We start from the raw sequence: 17,401 nt of genomic DNA, 5'->3' as shown, positions 1-17,401 counted from the left end.
TATTTCTATGCAGCATAACATTATTTATTAAAATTCAACAAACATAAAAGAAATGCAGCTTAATCTGACAAATATAAAAAAAATGAAAACTATATTACCATCTGAAAATAAGTAAGTTGCCTACTGTTTAGCAGCAGACGTACTTAACAGGCATCTATCTACCTGCCATCTTCATTGCTTCGATGAAATACCAGGAAAGGATCGGATTTCCCAAAGAAGTCCTTCTTGTCTAGTTTGTTCGCACAAAATTGCATTAAAACTGAATCCTGAAATTGATAATACAGAAAAATTACAAAGAGCATGCAGTTTGATAAGAGAAAATTATCATTGACTACTAACAATACAAATAGAAAACAAACTAAATGAGAGGTATCTGTCTTCTAGATACTTTCTACTTATTCACATTCTTGCAAATGTCCTTAGAGTGCAGCTTGAACTGCTGGAACCAATAATTTGTTTGGAGAAGCATAAAGTTCTATGCTAAATGATTCAGGATTTTTGTAGTACTTTCTGACATCCAAAGCTGCCTTTTGAGGGAAGTAGATGCATAGGCAAAGAACACATGTTAGAATTAATTAAAAAAGCTGCAGTGAGATACAACTACACCTTATTCCTTCAGTGACTTACACCTTCAGTTGTCTGCTCCTGCAGTCTGTAAAGCAAATGGCTTAGCAATTAAGACTCTAGACATTTCCAGAAAACGGGTGCAAGAGGAAGACTAGTGAAAACACGGTCCATCACTGACTGGGGCACGGGACCAGGTGACAAAGGAAATGGAAAAGTCTGGGTTCCTCACAGCCTGTCTTGGTATTTAGTGCTAAGGATTGACATCAAGAACCTTGGGCACCTGGGACCAGTAATAAGTAAAAAGTAATTCGTACCAGCAATAGGTACAAAACAAAATACAGGAAATTCCATTTAAATACAAGAAAAAAAAGCTTTTTACTATGAGGAGTAACACTGGAACAGGGAAACTGTGGAGTCTCTTTGAACATACTCAAAACCTAACTGCACAGAGCACTGAGTAACCTTGTCTATGCAAGTTCTGAGAGGGGTCAATCTGGAAGAACATGAAGGCCTCGGAATGCACCTAATGTTTATCTTCATTACAAGAGAAAGAAAAAAATCCTGTTCCAACTGTGGGTTTAATGACATATTTGTGACTTGAATGATTTGTTATAACTGGAATGGCAAAGCTGATCTTGATGGTTAAATCAGAATATCAGGAAAAAATATTCTGCAGACTCTTCTAAGGTTACCTATAAACGCTCAGGGTGATGGCAAACTAGACTTAGGAATGGTTAAGTAGGAGCATGATTTCTGCAGGAAATCAATTAAATGATATGTCCATTTTGTCATCTGATAAAGTGTGAACGTTTTTATCAGTTACTACTTCCAGACATTCCAAAATACTTCCCAAAACAAAGGAGAAAGGCATTTTCCATGACCATACTTACTATTCTCACTAGTAACACAAGCATGTCCTATTGCTACATCATCTATATCAGAGAGCCATCACTTAGTGCCACCTTTCATATCATCAGGTTTGATAACACTCTGCATTTACTGATTTATTCTCTTGTAATGAAAGCAGAGATGTGAACACAGGCTGAGAAGATGCCATTGTGTAGAGCAATGGCAAAGTTAGTACTCATCCCCCAGAAGATCAAACATTTGTGTACAGAAAAAAATGAGTAAGAAACCAATTTCTTGAATTGTAGTTAGATTAGTTTTTCCCTTTAAATCTGACAGATAAGAAAGAAGAGAATTAGGATCCTTCCTCAATAAAAAAAAAAAAGGTAACAGCAAAGGACAAAAGCAATAAACAAAGCCTAACTAAAGGAGTCAGAATTAGGAATAATCTGTCCTAAAAAATTATAATTCAAGGACAACAATTTTTCTGGTTCCACTTGCTATCAAAGTTGAAATAAAATTAAGTGTCCACTGCTTCTTTCAGAAATCCTTGTCACAAAAAGGCATGCTTTTTGTAAGTCTATTATTCCACCACTCAATATTAGCAGAGAAAAGGTAGTGTATGAGTGCACTCCCACAGACACTGTTAATGGGAGTTAAATGAGACTGAGCCGGTGCACCCTATTAGCACAACAGTGCAGGACTTGTAGGTTGTCTGACAAAGGCAAATAAGATTTTACCCTGTGTGCTATTCATATACACCAATTCTGCAGAGAAATAACACAAATTTAACTAAACTGGAAAAAAGGCAAAAAAATAATGATTTATTTCTTATGGAATATATTTCTTCAAATATCTAATGAGCTTAAGTAAATAAGACCTAAACAGATTAGCTATTGGACATATTAGTAAAAACAAAGTCATTACTATCACAGAAATAGATCAAGAATTAACAGCTTATGACCCAGTGTGAAAGTTTTAAGTTAAGGAAACTGTGAAGCATTATCCCCCAACATCACCAAATTGCAAAAGCTAAGCCCCAAAAACAAATCTCTTCAAGCCTTAAGACATTTTTGTAGGTTTATGTATCTAATCTTATATTCTCTAGATCCCCTGGATCTCACCAAACGTCTGATATTATTGCTTTCCTCATTAAGATTTGCTATCTTGTCATTGTAAACTCTTCTAAGATACACACTACAGCCTCGTTCATTATATACCATGCTTGGGCTAACTCCCCCACCTTCAGATTCCAACCCTTCTTTTATCACCCTGTGTATATAATCCTTCCTTATTCTTCCTTCCAGTCTCTGTTTCCCTACGATTTACGGCTTGCTGCTAGCTCATTCAGTGCTGGGAAGCCACAGAGCTGGCCTGGCTCCAGGTGCTTTCTGACCAGTAAGCCTTCTCCTCTGTCCAATCTACTTCTCCATGAGCACCTAGGAGGGGGAAAAGTGGTGATACACTTTGGGAAGGTCATGACCACACCATGTCTCTCCCCTTAACCAGCCAAATTCCCGACTGTCCCCCACACGCTGAGATATTCTTTTGCTTTCTATTAAATAAGTAATGTTATAGCTACCATTAATAAGCCAAGGCAGTCTTAACTTGAAAGAAAACTGTTTACATTCTTCTTGTATGGAGATTCTTTTAAATATCCAAATAGCTTTTTCCAATAAACATTAATTTGATATTTCTTTAAATAATATGACTATTAGCATAAAGTTTTTAAATTAGAAGGTCAATTTTACTGTGATGTTCATGCAATATCAATATCCCATAATGGAAATGTAATTCCACAGCTGAAACAAATGGATTTTTGTTAAAAATTGGACACTAAGAAATTAAAATACGATTACTTAGAGAACCAAAGACTAGATTTAAAACTCTTTTAAGAATCAAAAACCTTATGCTTCAAGTTGTTTTCTGCTTATTTCTTTACTACATAAAGCTAAGAGTAACTCATAAAAATACCCTAACTTCTTACAGATATCAAAATATAGAAATTTGTATATTTTTTTTAACAGTCTGGTGCAGGGTAAGTCACAAAAACATTTTCACTTTACTTTTCAAAAGCAACGAACACACACTTACTCGGCAACAGCCCAGCTCCTCTGCTGTTACTATGACTGTTCCACATTTCTTCCCAGGAATGCCTCTATAAGAAAATATAACTATATCAACTCAGTACCTTCAGATCAATCATAAATGCTACAACTGAGACAGATTAACATAAGGTAAGCTTTCAAGTCACAAAACTGATGGCATGCTATGCAGTTTCACTCCTCTGTCACTTGTCCTGTGTTAAAATGTTGGTTAACTTAAGCAAATTGGTGAGTAAGTTGCACGTTCCTTCTAATTTGCATGGACAAACAGTTAAAATTAAAACTAAACAGATTTAATTTTAAAGGAAATAGTACAAAAAATTTAAATGGGATGAAATGATAATATCAGAAATTCTATTTTTTACTCTCTCATTAACATTTTATTTAGAGATGACTCTAAAGCTTAGAAATTCATGAAAATGATCCTTTTGCAGATTTTCCTTAAACAAAATGCCAAAAATAAATTTTAAACTATACACCAGCCTGATTTTTACAAAGACACTTAGTCTGAAATGTTTATGAAAACAGACGATAATCTCATCATAATATAAGATACAGTAGTTATTAAATAAATTACTATTCACCCAAACAGCAATTAAAAACACACTGCCGCAACACCAGAAAGCACAAAACAAATTGTTAGTATATAGGAATAGAGAAGTCACAAATAATGTGACAGTATTCAGCGCCAGCACTTTTTCTGGGGAAAAAAAAGTACATGTATTCAGATACAACTTGTTGCATAATGCTGCCATATCTTATTATCTATTAGTAAATCCATTAGCAGATACATTAGCAATTACTACTGGATTATTTTTTTTCAAGGTGAATGTTATTGCTTATACTACTTTAATTTCAAGTTCTTTATTTCTTTCTTGAAAATAAATAGCTATTTAAATAAAATTATTTTCCAAGGAGACACAGAGGTAAAATTACGCTTTTAAATTGGTTATATTTTTCAGGTTTTTCAAAGAGAACTAGAGGGCACTCATGTTCTTCTGTTATGACATAATATCAATGTAAATATCTACTCTTGCTCTTATTTTTGCTTACTAGTTTCCTTAATCCTTTTGATTTTTGTACAGAGCTCCAAAATTTTAAATAAGTTCACCAAGACTGTGGTAGGGCATAGCAAAAACAAGTACAATGATGCAAAGAGAACTATGGAATTTTACTTCTAAGCAACACTACACCATATCTGCAACCTGTAGAGGTGGGAGATGGGAGAAAGGAAGGGACAGAGGGGCAGGGGAAGTGGAGGGGAGAGGAAGGGAAAGAGAGAGGGAGAGAAGAAAAAGAACTGGTGGGGAAATAGTTCTTAAAAGCAGATTATGAAGAGGAGCAAAGACTGATGAAAACTTATGTGAGGACTTCAGAAGCTCACTGAAACTCCTGTTTAGAATGGGATGTTTGAGTCTGTAGGAAATACATCAGGGAATGCTGCTCTTATGCTGCTCCAGTCACTTGTCAGTAATCAAAGAACTACGTGACTCTCGTCCTGGACCTAGTATCCTCAGTACAACAAGGTAAGCCTGATTTCACAGGTAAAATTGTATATAAGGAAGCTATTCAAGTTTTTAATATTAAATATTAAGTGAAAATTTAAATACATAAAGATCTTAATGGCACCCTTCCATTTAACATTGTCTAACTTATAAAATATAATACCTTAAGACCAAACAGGAAAACTTTATAAAAACAACAGAAAAAATATGGTCAATCAAGTGTTACACAGTATGATTCATAGTTTCATCAACTTCTTCTGACCACGTGGTTTTAAATCTGTCACCCTTCAACAGCTCAAAGCCTGAAAACTATCCATTCTAGTCTCTGTAGCAATAGGATTTTGATGTGAAATACCAGATTTTCAAAAGATGAAAAAAACTGTGGTTGTTTTTTTTTTTTGAACAGTACATGTTGAAACTTCAAAAACTTTTGAAATTTGGTAATAAGAGCAGCAGTAGAAATGACTTAGTTGTAAGAGTGATATTGAATTTATATGGAAAAATGTTTCAAGGAACAAATGACCTTCATCCCTGCTTTGACAAGTGAGGAAGAAAGAAATCTCAGAAGTATAACTAAAAAATCAGAAGCACCACCATTCTGTAAGCTATGTCACTCAAACAGAAAGAACCAGTATCAGAACTACCACAGACTGAACCAAAACTCTTGCTACAGAGACACTTGAGTCCAGGATGGATGCAAATTGGTATTAGGGATGTATTTGAGAGATAGCCCAAGCAGCAACAGTATTAAGAGCAAAAGCACCAAACATCTCTTTTGGTACAAAAATTCAAATAGATTTATTCCACCCCCAAAAGGTTATTGTGTCATGTGCTAAACCATCAGAAATACAACTTGGATCACCTCCTGAAGAGCTGGAGGACTGAAGTAAACTGTTGATAGCAAGCTCCATTTCTGACAAACTGGTCACCAAACAGTTATAGAGAAGAATCTTGTGCCACCCTGCTTGCAGATACAACACATCGCAGTCAATACCTGCCAGTGTCAAACTGAGATTTGCACATGAAGACATGCTTTATTTTATGAACATGGAGGCCAAGGCAGGCCCAATCCCAAAAGATACACGTGTCTGGAATTAGCACTCCGAAAGCTGGGGAAGCTGGAGGGGCAATCGCCTGAAGATATTTGGGTGGGTATGTCAGCAAAAAAGGGAATTCTTGATTGCTGACAAGACATGAAAAGTGCACACTGTTAAGTCGTACCTGAAAGCAAGGTTTGGCTTGACGTATCACCAAGGTTCTAGAGGACGTGACTTACAAAAGAAAGATCATTTTACTATGATAGCTGGCAAAGAGGTGAAATGCTTAATCAAGATTAGCACAGAATTTCTTTACAGCACAAAAATCTCTCATTATTCAGGGACTGAAAACTACCAACCGACCTCTACAGTTTGTGATGCTATTCAGGATGAGTTTTCTATCCTTGTCATGAGATTACAAGCATGAAAAAAAGACTGGGACATTTGCAGATGCTAAAGAGTTTCTTCTCTTACAAATTCTCTTTCAACCACTCATCAGGACAAGAAATCCTTAAATGTACAGTCAGCACCCTGACAAAAATTTCAGTGGTCACAGATCAGCCAAATGGAAAAACCTTTAACTAGCAATAATGCCTTTATGAGAACAGAATAAAATAATGTCAAGCTGGTCTTACCTATACAAAAACACATTAGGAAGACTTCTGCCTGTTTAAATCCAGAATGCAGTGCCACAGCCCATCTTCTTTAGCTTTAGGGAATATCTGGTTTTGAGCTGTCCTGGAGTCGGTTCTATAGCACTGAAGTGACAATACAGTACTTATTTTCAGACTACCAAATTCTCTGGGTAGGATTCTCTGGAAAACGCTACAGAATATGATTTGTGGGGTAATCTGTATTGCACAGCCATTGTCAACTCTGTCAGTGCTAGTTATCTGGTATTCAAATATAGAAAATGTGCCAGTCGGGGTGTGAGTAGGTTGTATACTGGATAAAGGAAGGTAAAATGTGAGGAAGATCTACATATAGGGTTTTACTGGTTCAAGCCCAGAAGCTGTAGGCGTACTACAATGATAAGCAATTTTTACGTGGATTAAAATGTCTTTCTGGCAGAAGTTGTTATGGCACAGGGTTCACCTGAGGCCTCTGATATTACACAGAATGAAAGATTTTGTCATTAGAAAAAAGATGCGCATGGAAAGATTCCCAAAGATGGCAAAATAATTGGACAGTCTCTGAGGGAGCAATTAACTTGATCGTTACGGGAATTGAACATGAGACCATCATCGAAAGAAAAGGCCACAACAATACCTGCATGTCTCTAGACTGGGTACGGCCTTGAGGAGTGATCGTCTCCTTAGAACAAATGACTGCATGATTGAGACACAGTATCTGCAGCACCTAAATAAGCTTGAAAGGCCACTCTGCCTTAACAAGGACTGAAAGGAGGACCTTGTGAGACTCAGTGGAAAAGTCAGAGAAAGATGACAGTTCATCTAGGAATTTGAACATCTGAGAGTAAACAGAGCAGTGAGGCAGAGAGGATTGAACACTTTTCAGATCATTAAAAAATTTACAGTCTTAACCCTGAACGTACAGAACTAGCCCTCTGGCAGTCACAACCACGGATAAGAGGATAGGACAAATATATAGAAAGTCCCTATTCCAAGGTTCAGGCATTTTTTCGATCAATTATGTTGACAGCAAGATGACAGGAGAAAGAACGTCCCAAAATAGGCCAGCTGGCTCCAGTGCAGCCTCATTAACAAGCAGTGGCACTCAGATCTGAATAACTGGTGTAGAACCTTCATTAGACTTCAACTGCAATGGCTCTGCCTCATCATTACAGAGAATCCTGACAGGAGTGCACTTATTAGATCCTGAAAGGAATATTGCTCAGAGTTACAAATGTAGCTTCTCTCTAGGAAGACAGAACACACAAATATCTATTTATGAATAATTTCAAGGAAGGTGACAGTCTCTTGAGAGAAAAATAAAGCTGTGCCATTTCTGGAAGTAGATACATCTGCACCTTATCCTTTCATGCTATTACAACTGGGGCACACAAGGTCACTGAGTAGATCTTACACAGAGCTTGTCTTGGGAAAGCATTTAATGAATTCAGTAACCCGATAACTAAAGAGAGTAAAAATTACTGTTAAAATGACAGATTCCCCATTTCCCCTGCCTTGTATGACTAGATTTATTTTGCAAGAGAAATTAACTAGAGGAGATGTTCACATCCGCACCTAGCCAGTTTGTAGAATGAAATGCAGCACTGAAGAATTATGATCATGAACTCAAATGCTCACACTCACATAGGTAACAGGGTGGTGCCCTATCATACCAGGAGCGAGAGTCTTCTGCCACAGAGTGCACCAAATTCAAAGCCCTTAATGCTATCAGAAACAAACAGTGAGGTTGAGGAGATATCCTCATACCTGCCAAGAGCAAATACGATTAAGTTCATGCCTCCGAGGCATAATCCACTGGAGCTTGTAAAACCAACAGAACTGCAAGTCATGCCTGTGATGAAGGCAAAGAAAAGTGTGCATGTTTATCTTCATTTTTGCTCTCACCATGAAGGACAGCGCCAAGGTATGTGTTTCAGCCTGCCTGGTAGACCACTGTAATAATGAGCCTCTAGGCTTGAGATGTGTTGCTTAATTTTGATGAGGTGTAGAACAAGAGTGTCCTTTCAGAGTAGAATTTCTAAGGGAACTTTCCCTGGTAGTGGGCTGTCTGACTTGGGCTTGGCCAGATCACAGCAGCCACGGGTTCCCAAATCTTACAGAGCTTTTGTAGATGTTGAAAGTAGATACATCTGAAGTTTAACCTTCAAATGCTTTTAATTTTCATTTTGAAAAAAAAAAAAAAGTCATAATTTACTTGAATGCCATTAAGAGGATGGAGTTCGGCTTCTCAAGCTGCTTAAGTACAAAAAGTGGTACTTCAGTGGGGCGGCTGATTGGGACTAAAACAGCTCTGAGCATTCCCTTCTTTGCACACCTATTAGCAGAGAACAGAAAAGGCAAACTTTTAATGAACTTCGGCAATACTGTGAAGAGAAAAAGCTCTCTGATCTCAAATGAAAGATCATAAAGAACATTCAAAATATGTGAATGTGGACTTGACTTTGTAAAGAGAACTGTAAATTCAAAGCAGAAGATATCCTTAGGAAGGAAAGACATAATATATTACCAAATGAATCGTAGAATCATTTAGGTTGGAAAAGACCTATAAGATCATCAAATCCAAGAGTACTGAGACTTTAAACACACCTGTACAATCAAACGATTTTGAAATGAAATGTAATGGTTTAATGAACAAGATAACAAATGTCTCCTAGACACCAAGATAACCAGACTCCAGAAAGTCCAGAATGAAAAAACAATGAGGCACAGCTGTCTAGCCACAGCACTGTCAAAAACCCGAATGATAAAGTAAAACCTGAACAATGGGAACAGCTGAAAAAAAAAACACCACACCACAACATTAACAAGTATCTACCAGCATCACTTACACAAAAAGGAAGAGATATTTGGAAACATTTCAAGGAGAAAACTGGCTTGGGTCCATTTAGTATCTGACACACAACAGAGCAGCCTCTATAAGGCTAAACAACACTCGCTTGCCCAAGAGAGAATGTATTACACAGGTCCACACAACCATGAAATAATAAGACTTTTTTTCCCAACAGGAAAAGATATCGGTGAAGATTCTTTCTCATAGCTCATTTCAAACTTTAAATTTCATCTGTTAATTCACTTAACCTGTACCAAGTGATGACAAACCACGTGGTCTAATGGGAGGTGTCCCTGCCTATGGCAGGGGAGTTGGAATTAGATGGTCTTTAAGGTCCCTTCCAACTCAAACCATTCTATGATCCTATGATTATTTTTAATCTATGCATTTAAAATAAATGTCAGGAATTTTCTCAGAAAAAAAAGTAGTTTGTTGAATAATTTAACACTTTTAAGACAGAAAAAAAAATATTAAGACCTTCAAGCAAGATTTGTCTTACAAACTACAGGATTACAGGTGTCTCCAAAGTCAGCACCTGTCTCTGGCCAAGTCACCGAAGGCTCCCAGTAGAGTCAACTAACAGTTGGCCAAAAGAGTCAATGAAGTTCAGAGTGCAATTCACTGTGTAATTCACAATTCAATAGCAAAAATTAAGTCTAATTAGCTTATCTGTTAACATAAGTCTGTGAATTTTTTTTTTTAGTAGAAGGAAACAGAATAAGGCCAACCCCCTGCCCCAAACACAGGATAATTTGTATGTTCAAATGAATAGACAATGCAACCGCCCTGTTCACCATCAAGAAGGAAAACCATGGCCAGAACAAGCAGACAGTATGTGTCCCCAGCCCGTAGTGCTGAGGTTCACCTGGGACAAACCTGGAAGGAGCTGGACAGAGGTGGAGATTGGCCTTTGCTGGTCTGATGGCTCTTCTGGGCTGGGTCAGGGAGTAGCCTAACATACCCCTTCCATTGTGAAGGTAACTACTTACTGAACTCGACCTCAAGGCTATTTCCTGGACAGACTTTTAGAAGTTTCATATCCAGGATGGGTGAATCACAAAACACTGTTGTCTAATAGCCACAATGTTTGCTGAAGTTAACTACTGTATCTGAAAGTCACTTTTTCTCGGTAGTTTCCCAAGTCATTTAAGGAAGTGATAAAGTGAAGTAGTACCACCTCTAGCACATACTATGTCACTGTGTGCACAGATGTGTTTTTAAGATTAAACAGTATATTTGTCATTTGTATTTCCTGAATCATCCTGCAGATACTGAAACCCTCCTCACCTTGAAGAGGAGCTTAAGATTTTATTTACCTTTAAAATGAAGCACTTCCCAATGTGCACAGTCTTATCATTACAGAGAATGGAAATAATAACAAAATACATAGGGACATTAATAGAACTGTTTATGTATAGGACAATTAAGCCCTGTTTAAAAAATAAGCACTGGCATAGTCCTTGGGGAGGGAGGGCATGGAGGGCAGGAAGAGTTTCAGGGCAGGGGATGACTAGGGATTTGTCATAAAAATTGAGTTTGTAACTACAGCGATGAGGTGACTGGAACCCCTTGAAATTCAGCCAAATGCATTTATTATCAACTTCAGTTCTGAGCATTGAAGAGAATACGAATCATATTGTCAAAGGATGTTGCAGCAGTAATGATCACAGCATTCATGGAATTCAGCAAGAGAACTAACAACTTACATTTATTACACATCAATTTGAATCATCTGCGGTTGGCTGTAAATTAGGGAAGCTAAACCAAAGATTTATTTTGATACCGTAGTACGTAAAAATGTTTTTGTTTTTTTCATGTCACTCAAGTTTGAAGCATGAACTATAATGAGTCCTGTTGAATAGCTGATATTTGCCTTTGTATAAAATCCAAATGATTGGACATAAGGCATTTACAGACAAAATTTAGTCAAGGCTAATGGACTGGAAGGGCATAAGAATAGGAGTGCCTGCCTATAACACAGTGGTAGCCTACCTCTCATATTTGTGATTCAAAAATATATATATATTTTTTTAATTTTATTTTTTTATAAGTCTCAGAAATTCAACTAGTTGAAATCCCATTTAAAATATTTAAAATATGAAATCCCATTTAGAATATTTTCAAAATTTAAGATGTAATTATACAAAGCTTACTTTTTGTAACCAAAAATTTCTTTTACTTTATTTAAAAGTTTTTATGATTTTATAAGGACACATGTTAAATTAAAAGAAAACTATGTAAATTCTCTTTCTATTTATCAGTCTAAATGGTCTGTTTTGAACTGTTATTTCATCCAGAAGCACTACTAGGGACAACCGAAAATTATTTTTGGCATGGAAACATGAAACTTCAGATGCATTTCCAAGCTACAACTGTGTTGGAACTGTAAAAAACTGAGAATTTAACTGGATTCAAATATTGAGAAGAGTTTTTAGCATGACACTTCAACACCTCAAAGTTACTGAAAGAGAAAATGATGGCTATAGTGGTTCTCCTTGAAGCTGGACACTGTTTTCATGAAGCTAAAAATTTTAGGGCCACCTCCGCATATCATCAAGCTCTTTGACACAATGTAGAGAAATGTTATTTTTTGTTATTATTTTATTGATGACATTAAGTTATTTACATAAATAAGAAAAAATAATAATAAAATTTAGGGAAAACTGGTATGTTTTGGCCACCGATAACAAGATACTGACTTCTGAGATTTTTCACAGGACTTCAGAACTACTACTTAAAGTAATGTTAAGGTCTGAAGTTGACAGGATATAAAAGATGCACATGAAAAGATGACTAGTGTATAAACCACATAAACCACTAAAGACATTATTTATTTTAAAAATAAAAAGGTCACCTAAGTAACAGAAATGATCAATTACATCATATATACACCTAGAATACAGTAGTATATGGCTAGGAACATATTTCTTAAGCATCCTACATCAGAGTAATAATCCATCATTTAATACAACTCAATTAGGGAGTTTTACTCTATTTGCAGTAATACTAAGAGACTAAGTACATTCTGAGTTTTGTGAATTGTACTTCATGCTGATATTGAATCTTCTTACGTGAATACAAATTCAGAATATGTACCGTTTGTGGTGTTTTTACCAAAGTTTAGCCCAGAAGAATATTTTCCTATAAATGACAGATGTCTGCTGAGTAACCACTTGGAAGACAATGTACAAACGTAGTATCTTCCTTAAGGAATCACACGGAAACATAACTCAACCCACACATTACTTGTCAGTATTTCTGTATAAGGTTTCCTAAATCAGAAGACTGCACCTCCACTTACAAGCAAACCAGTGGTGAGGAAAAGTAATTGAAGTAACCCTTGTATATTCATAGTGAACCCAGTAAAATGTGACAAGAATACTCTAGCAGACAGAGTAACCAAATTCATGATCACTAACTGCAGTGCTATCGCTGTTTAAAAAAACAAAACAGAACAAACTGAACAAACATACTAAATCAAAAAAAGGTATTGCTGTCACAAAAAATATCCACCTATATCTTTAAATACTTGCTTTTAGCATGCCATACCTGAATTTGTAGTTTACATTTGCATAAAAATTGTAAATTATTTTCAATTACTGGATTATTTTTTTAGGAATAAATAGTGAAGTATTTTCCAAATCATTGACATTTTAAATATCTGTATATCCCTATGAACAGTGGTTTTCAAACATAAAATCCTCTCAGATGAAGGCAAATCCATTGATCATATGAAAGGTTTTGATAAATTTAGTTGGATAAATAGAAAATATTTCATGCTCTGGATTACCTCATTGACTAGGAATTGTAGTATCGGGAATAACAGAAATAAAAGCAGGAAAGTTTGGCTTTGAAACACTTTCTTCCTTGATGCCTGAACAAAAGTCAATAAAGACTTACGATGTGTTAATTTGGAAGCTAGAATGTCTTTTGGTTGTGTTACAAAGATATTCTTATATGGTATCTCAGTGCATAGGTTGTTTCATAATGTCTTATATTGCTCAGATAACAGTGTCCCATGCAATCTTAAGGATTTGATAAGATTCATTAAGCACAGAATGATTCTGTAAATGTTGGAAGATAGCCATGTAAATTAGTGATTGCTGAAATCAGTGAAATAAGGTACCATACCTGTACTGTAGGATTAATGTAAAATGAAATGGTAGATTTTATTACTTGAATTATAAAGTGGAATACCTAAGGAATGTTTTTTTTTTCATCGTTATGCAACTTGACAATTTCATATCCATGGACAAGATAGGAGGTTATTAGTATAAGTAAAAGGATAAAATTTTATTCTGAAGGAAATTTCGTTTGTATGTCTCTTTAATCCTAATAGTATAGTATCAGTTTTGACTCTTTTTTTTTTTTTTTCTGAAGTAAAACTGTGATTTTCTTTAATAATCATAGCGTTACTGGTTACTACCTAATAGTCCAATTTTTGGTCTGCTCAATCAAAAAAAAATCCATATGAACAACAAAGGAATTTAGTAGATTTAGATGATATAATCCAAATACTTTATCAAAATATAGAAGGAGTAAATATTAAAAAAAAAAAAAAAACCACAACCATTTTCAATGCAACCAAGCCCCTTCAGCTGGTGACAATGTGCCTTTGAGAAATTTGAGATGAAAGTTATTTAATTCTCAATTGAGGAAGTAAGTACTCATGTGCGTGTTAAGTCTACAGGTCCTCTAAGATATGGAATCATTCAAACTAATGCCTTCATTTAAATTGAATAGATAAAATGGCTATTTTTTTTAGAAAGGACACAGCATCAAGTGAATTTCAGAGATCGAAGTTCTTCAGAGTCGTTATTTGATCTGGCACTGAACTTTAGTTCTAGCTACGTTTCTACTAAAGAAAAGTCGAATATGCAGAGCTATGGTCATCTTACAGACATTCCCAAATATTTTGGTAAAATTCATCAGAAAATAAATGAAAATAAATATTAGCAATGTTATCATGGTATACATGTTCCTTGTACTTGAGATCATGTAAAAAATCAGTAATTTCATATTTTTACAGAAAGGTGATTTATCATAAAGAACTGTGACATCAACTATTTAAATATTATAATATACAAATTCAGAGAACAGCCAGAGAATAAACATTCATGTTAAATATTGGGAATGATTCTTCTTAAGAAGAAGAAGTCAATTATTTAACCTTATCAATAATATGAGCATAATCAAAACTGCTTCTATTTCATGGTCATTCCTAAACCTTGACTGACAAGAATAAACTATTTACAACACGAAAGAAAGAAAAATATTTTTAAATTTATTATATTCGAACTATTTCTAATGCACAATATACTATATTTGACAAAAATTATGGATTGGACAATTCCTTTCATAATTGTCTACATTGAAATTTAAATTACCATAGTCTTAAAAACTTAAATTACCATCAAAACTTAAATTACCATAAAGAAAGAATTTTACTGTACCTAACAATTCATTCTCTCTTAGAAGCCATGTTTTCCAGTTCTGCATATCAAGACAACTCACAGCAAAGAAACCCCACAACTCTCTCCTAATGAAGCAGTATGTATTCAAGCAACATTCCAGAATGACATACTTACACAATTGGTTTTTCCAGTCTGCTACCCTGTGATCCAACTATTTCTCCCAGCGTACAGAACATTTGTCCCAAAAAATCCTGAAAAGCAGTAACAAAAGAACTCAGAAATAGTGTTTTGCACTAGGCAAAAAGAAATGTTTTCCCATTTATTTGGGCCTTTCTTTAGGGTAAAACACATTCTACCAAACATTGCATCTTAATAATAATTATGTAGTAATGAAACATAAACCAGACTCACCATTACACATTTCACATAACTCTGGGTTACATTTAAAGAAGTAATCCTAATACACCGCATATACTGTTTTTATACTACCTTTTTCATCCAAAAAAATGAAAATGAGATGGAAAAAAATGTAAAGGCATCAGTAATATGTCTTTTTCTTCAGCAAACTGCAGCATTTTAACAGCTTGCTCCTTTATGAAGAGATTCTACAGTGATTCTACCAATTTCAGGAAAGTTAATTATGTTGTCAGGAATTCAAGCCCATGCAGGATCTCTGTGAGCATCCTGGATTGACAGTCGTACACAAGCATTGCTTTAATGACAGACATTATTCTTCAATTTTATTTAACTTTATCACTAAAAATCAGGTAATTTTCATATTCCATTTCCCTGTAACATAAGTAGCACCATAATATGAATGGATTTGCAGGGTTGTATGCATACTGAAAAAAAAAAAATTATGCTGCAGTCCAACTCCTTATCTTGCATATGAAAGCAGCTTGCTAGTTTTATTCTTGCCAGCAACACTGGCAGCAGGAGTAACAGTAGCATGTGAGACTTGTTCACAAACATTAACAAGAATCAAAACACTTTGATCACTATACAGAGAACCATAACTGTATGATACAGTAGTGAATATCTGTACAAGTAGTTCCTACTCCTCTTTAAGTCCAGGCCACTCATTCCCATCTCTGAGTCACCTTCCCAGCTGTGCTAGCTACAGGTTCATATTACAAATTGGGTCTGAGAATTAATCCCACTGAAGAGGAAAACCACTCTGTAAAAACACATTTTTGAACTGTGTCCTTTGACTGATCTGATACTGTCACACTGTTTCCATCAAAATTAAGTCCTTTAAAATGGCTAAGGCTAAAATGCGTCTGAAAATACTCAGCTCCTCACTCATTTTTAAAAACATTACGCATGATACATTCTAAAACACGCCATTTTCTATACTGAAACCATGTACTCAACAATTTTCTTCTTTTTTTTACCCTCACAGAACTTGATGTTTATTTATGGTGGTGTTTCTGTGATTAATTCCTATTTGTTCCAGTCTATTACTAATTACAATTGTTAATTACTATGCTTTTTTGTTTTTGTTTTTTAAATCTCTAAGTTACCATGAACCTAAGAGTCTAATTTCAGGTAGCCAGTTTTATACGCATTTTTACAGACAGCTACAATGGCAGCTGTCTATGAAAAAAGTCTACTCTACTTACTTCATGTATCCATTATAACAACTCATTTCAGTTTCTTCCCATTTTGCCAAAATTCAGTCACCAAGACCAAAATTCTTCAGGTTTGCTCTTTACTATCTCCCGTATGTTCAGCTATTAAATGACACTGCCCAGTATTTGCAAAGAAATAGGTTAACAGAAATTTTTAGGGACAGGAAAGATGTTACTACACACCAGGAGACTACACCACATGGAAAGTCTAGCTAAGCAAATACTATTTGCATGACATTTTTCAGAAAAGCCAAGCTTCCGGTGCATGAATACGAGCAAAGCTCTGCTCAGTCCATACTTACTGTCAAAATTCTTAAGACCTATGTGAAAGAGATGAGGGAAAAGCAAAAGGCAGACCAACCCTGAGCACTCAGTAAACAATGGAAATGAACTGAAGTGGTCAAGAAATCTCTAGCTACCATCATTCACAGGACTCTCAGGATTCTTGTTCACGAGTATAACATATTGCACAGTTTGGATGTCTTCAACATAGACATCCAAGACTATACAAACTTGTATAGACTTCTCTTAATACCAATGGAGGGAAAGAGGTATTTCTGATATTAATGTTCATGACTAAAAAACAAAGTTTTCCTCCACACTTGAAGATTCCAGGAAATTGGCACTGTTGAAAGAACAGGGTGTAATGAGTCTGAACATGCTTAGCCTGTATTAAGTACAATGAAACTGACACATATGTAATTCAAGATCTACTTGAATACTCTTCAGAAGGCCATTGGTTTCTTTTATTTTTTTTTTCCCAGTGGACTCAGCAACATACTCAAATCTTCAACTCTTGTTCCAGTAATCAAA

The 17,401-nt window shown here is 35.4% G+C and overlaps 1 protein-coding gene across 1 annotated transcript in view; it reads right to left on the bottom strand.

The window, feature by feature from the left end:
* Window positions 1-17,401, bottom strand: part of CPNE8 (copine 8) — a 104,019-nt gene that overhangs the window by 49,961 nt on the left and 36,657 nt on the right. The window contains 3 exon segments of the mRNA XM_040544735.1: window positions 163-266; window positions 3,508-3,571; window positions 15,132-15,208. Of these exon segments, the coding sequence (XP_040400669.1) occupies window positions 163-266; window positions 3,508-3,571; window positions 15,132-15,208 (245 nt within the window).

Source organism: Cygnus olor, chromosome 1, assembly GCF_009769625.2.
Source record: "Cygnus olor isolate bCygOlo1 chromosome 1, bCygOlo1.pri.v2, whole genome shotgun sequence".
NCBI lineage: Eukaryota > Metazoa > Chordata > Aves > Anseriformes > Anatidae > Cygnus > Cygnus olor.
Note: the sequence above shows the minus strand (reverse complement) of the source record. Positions and strands in the feature narration are given on the sequence as shown.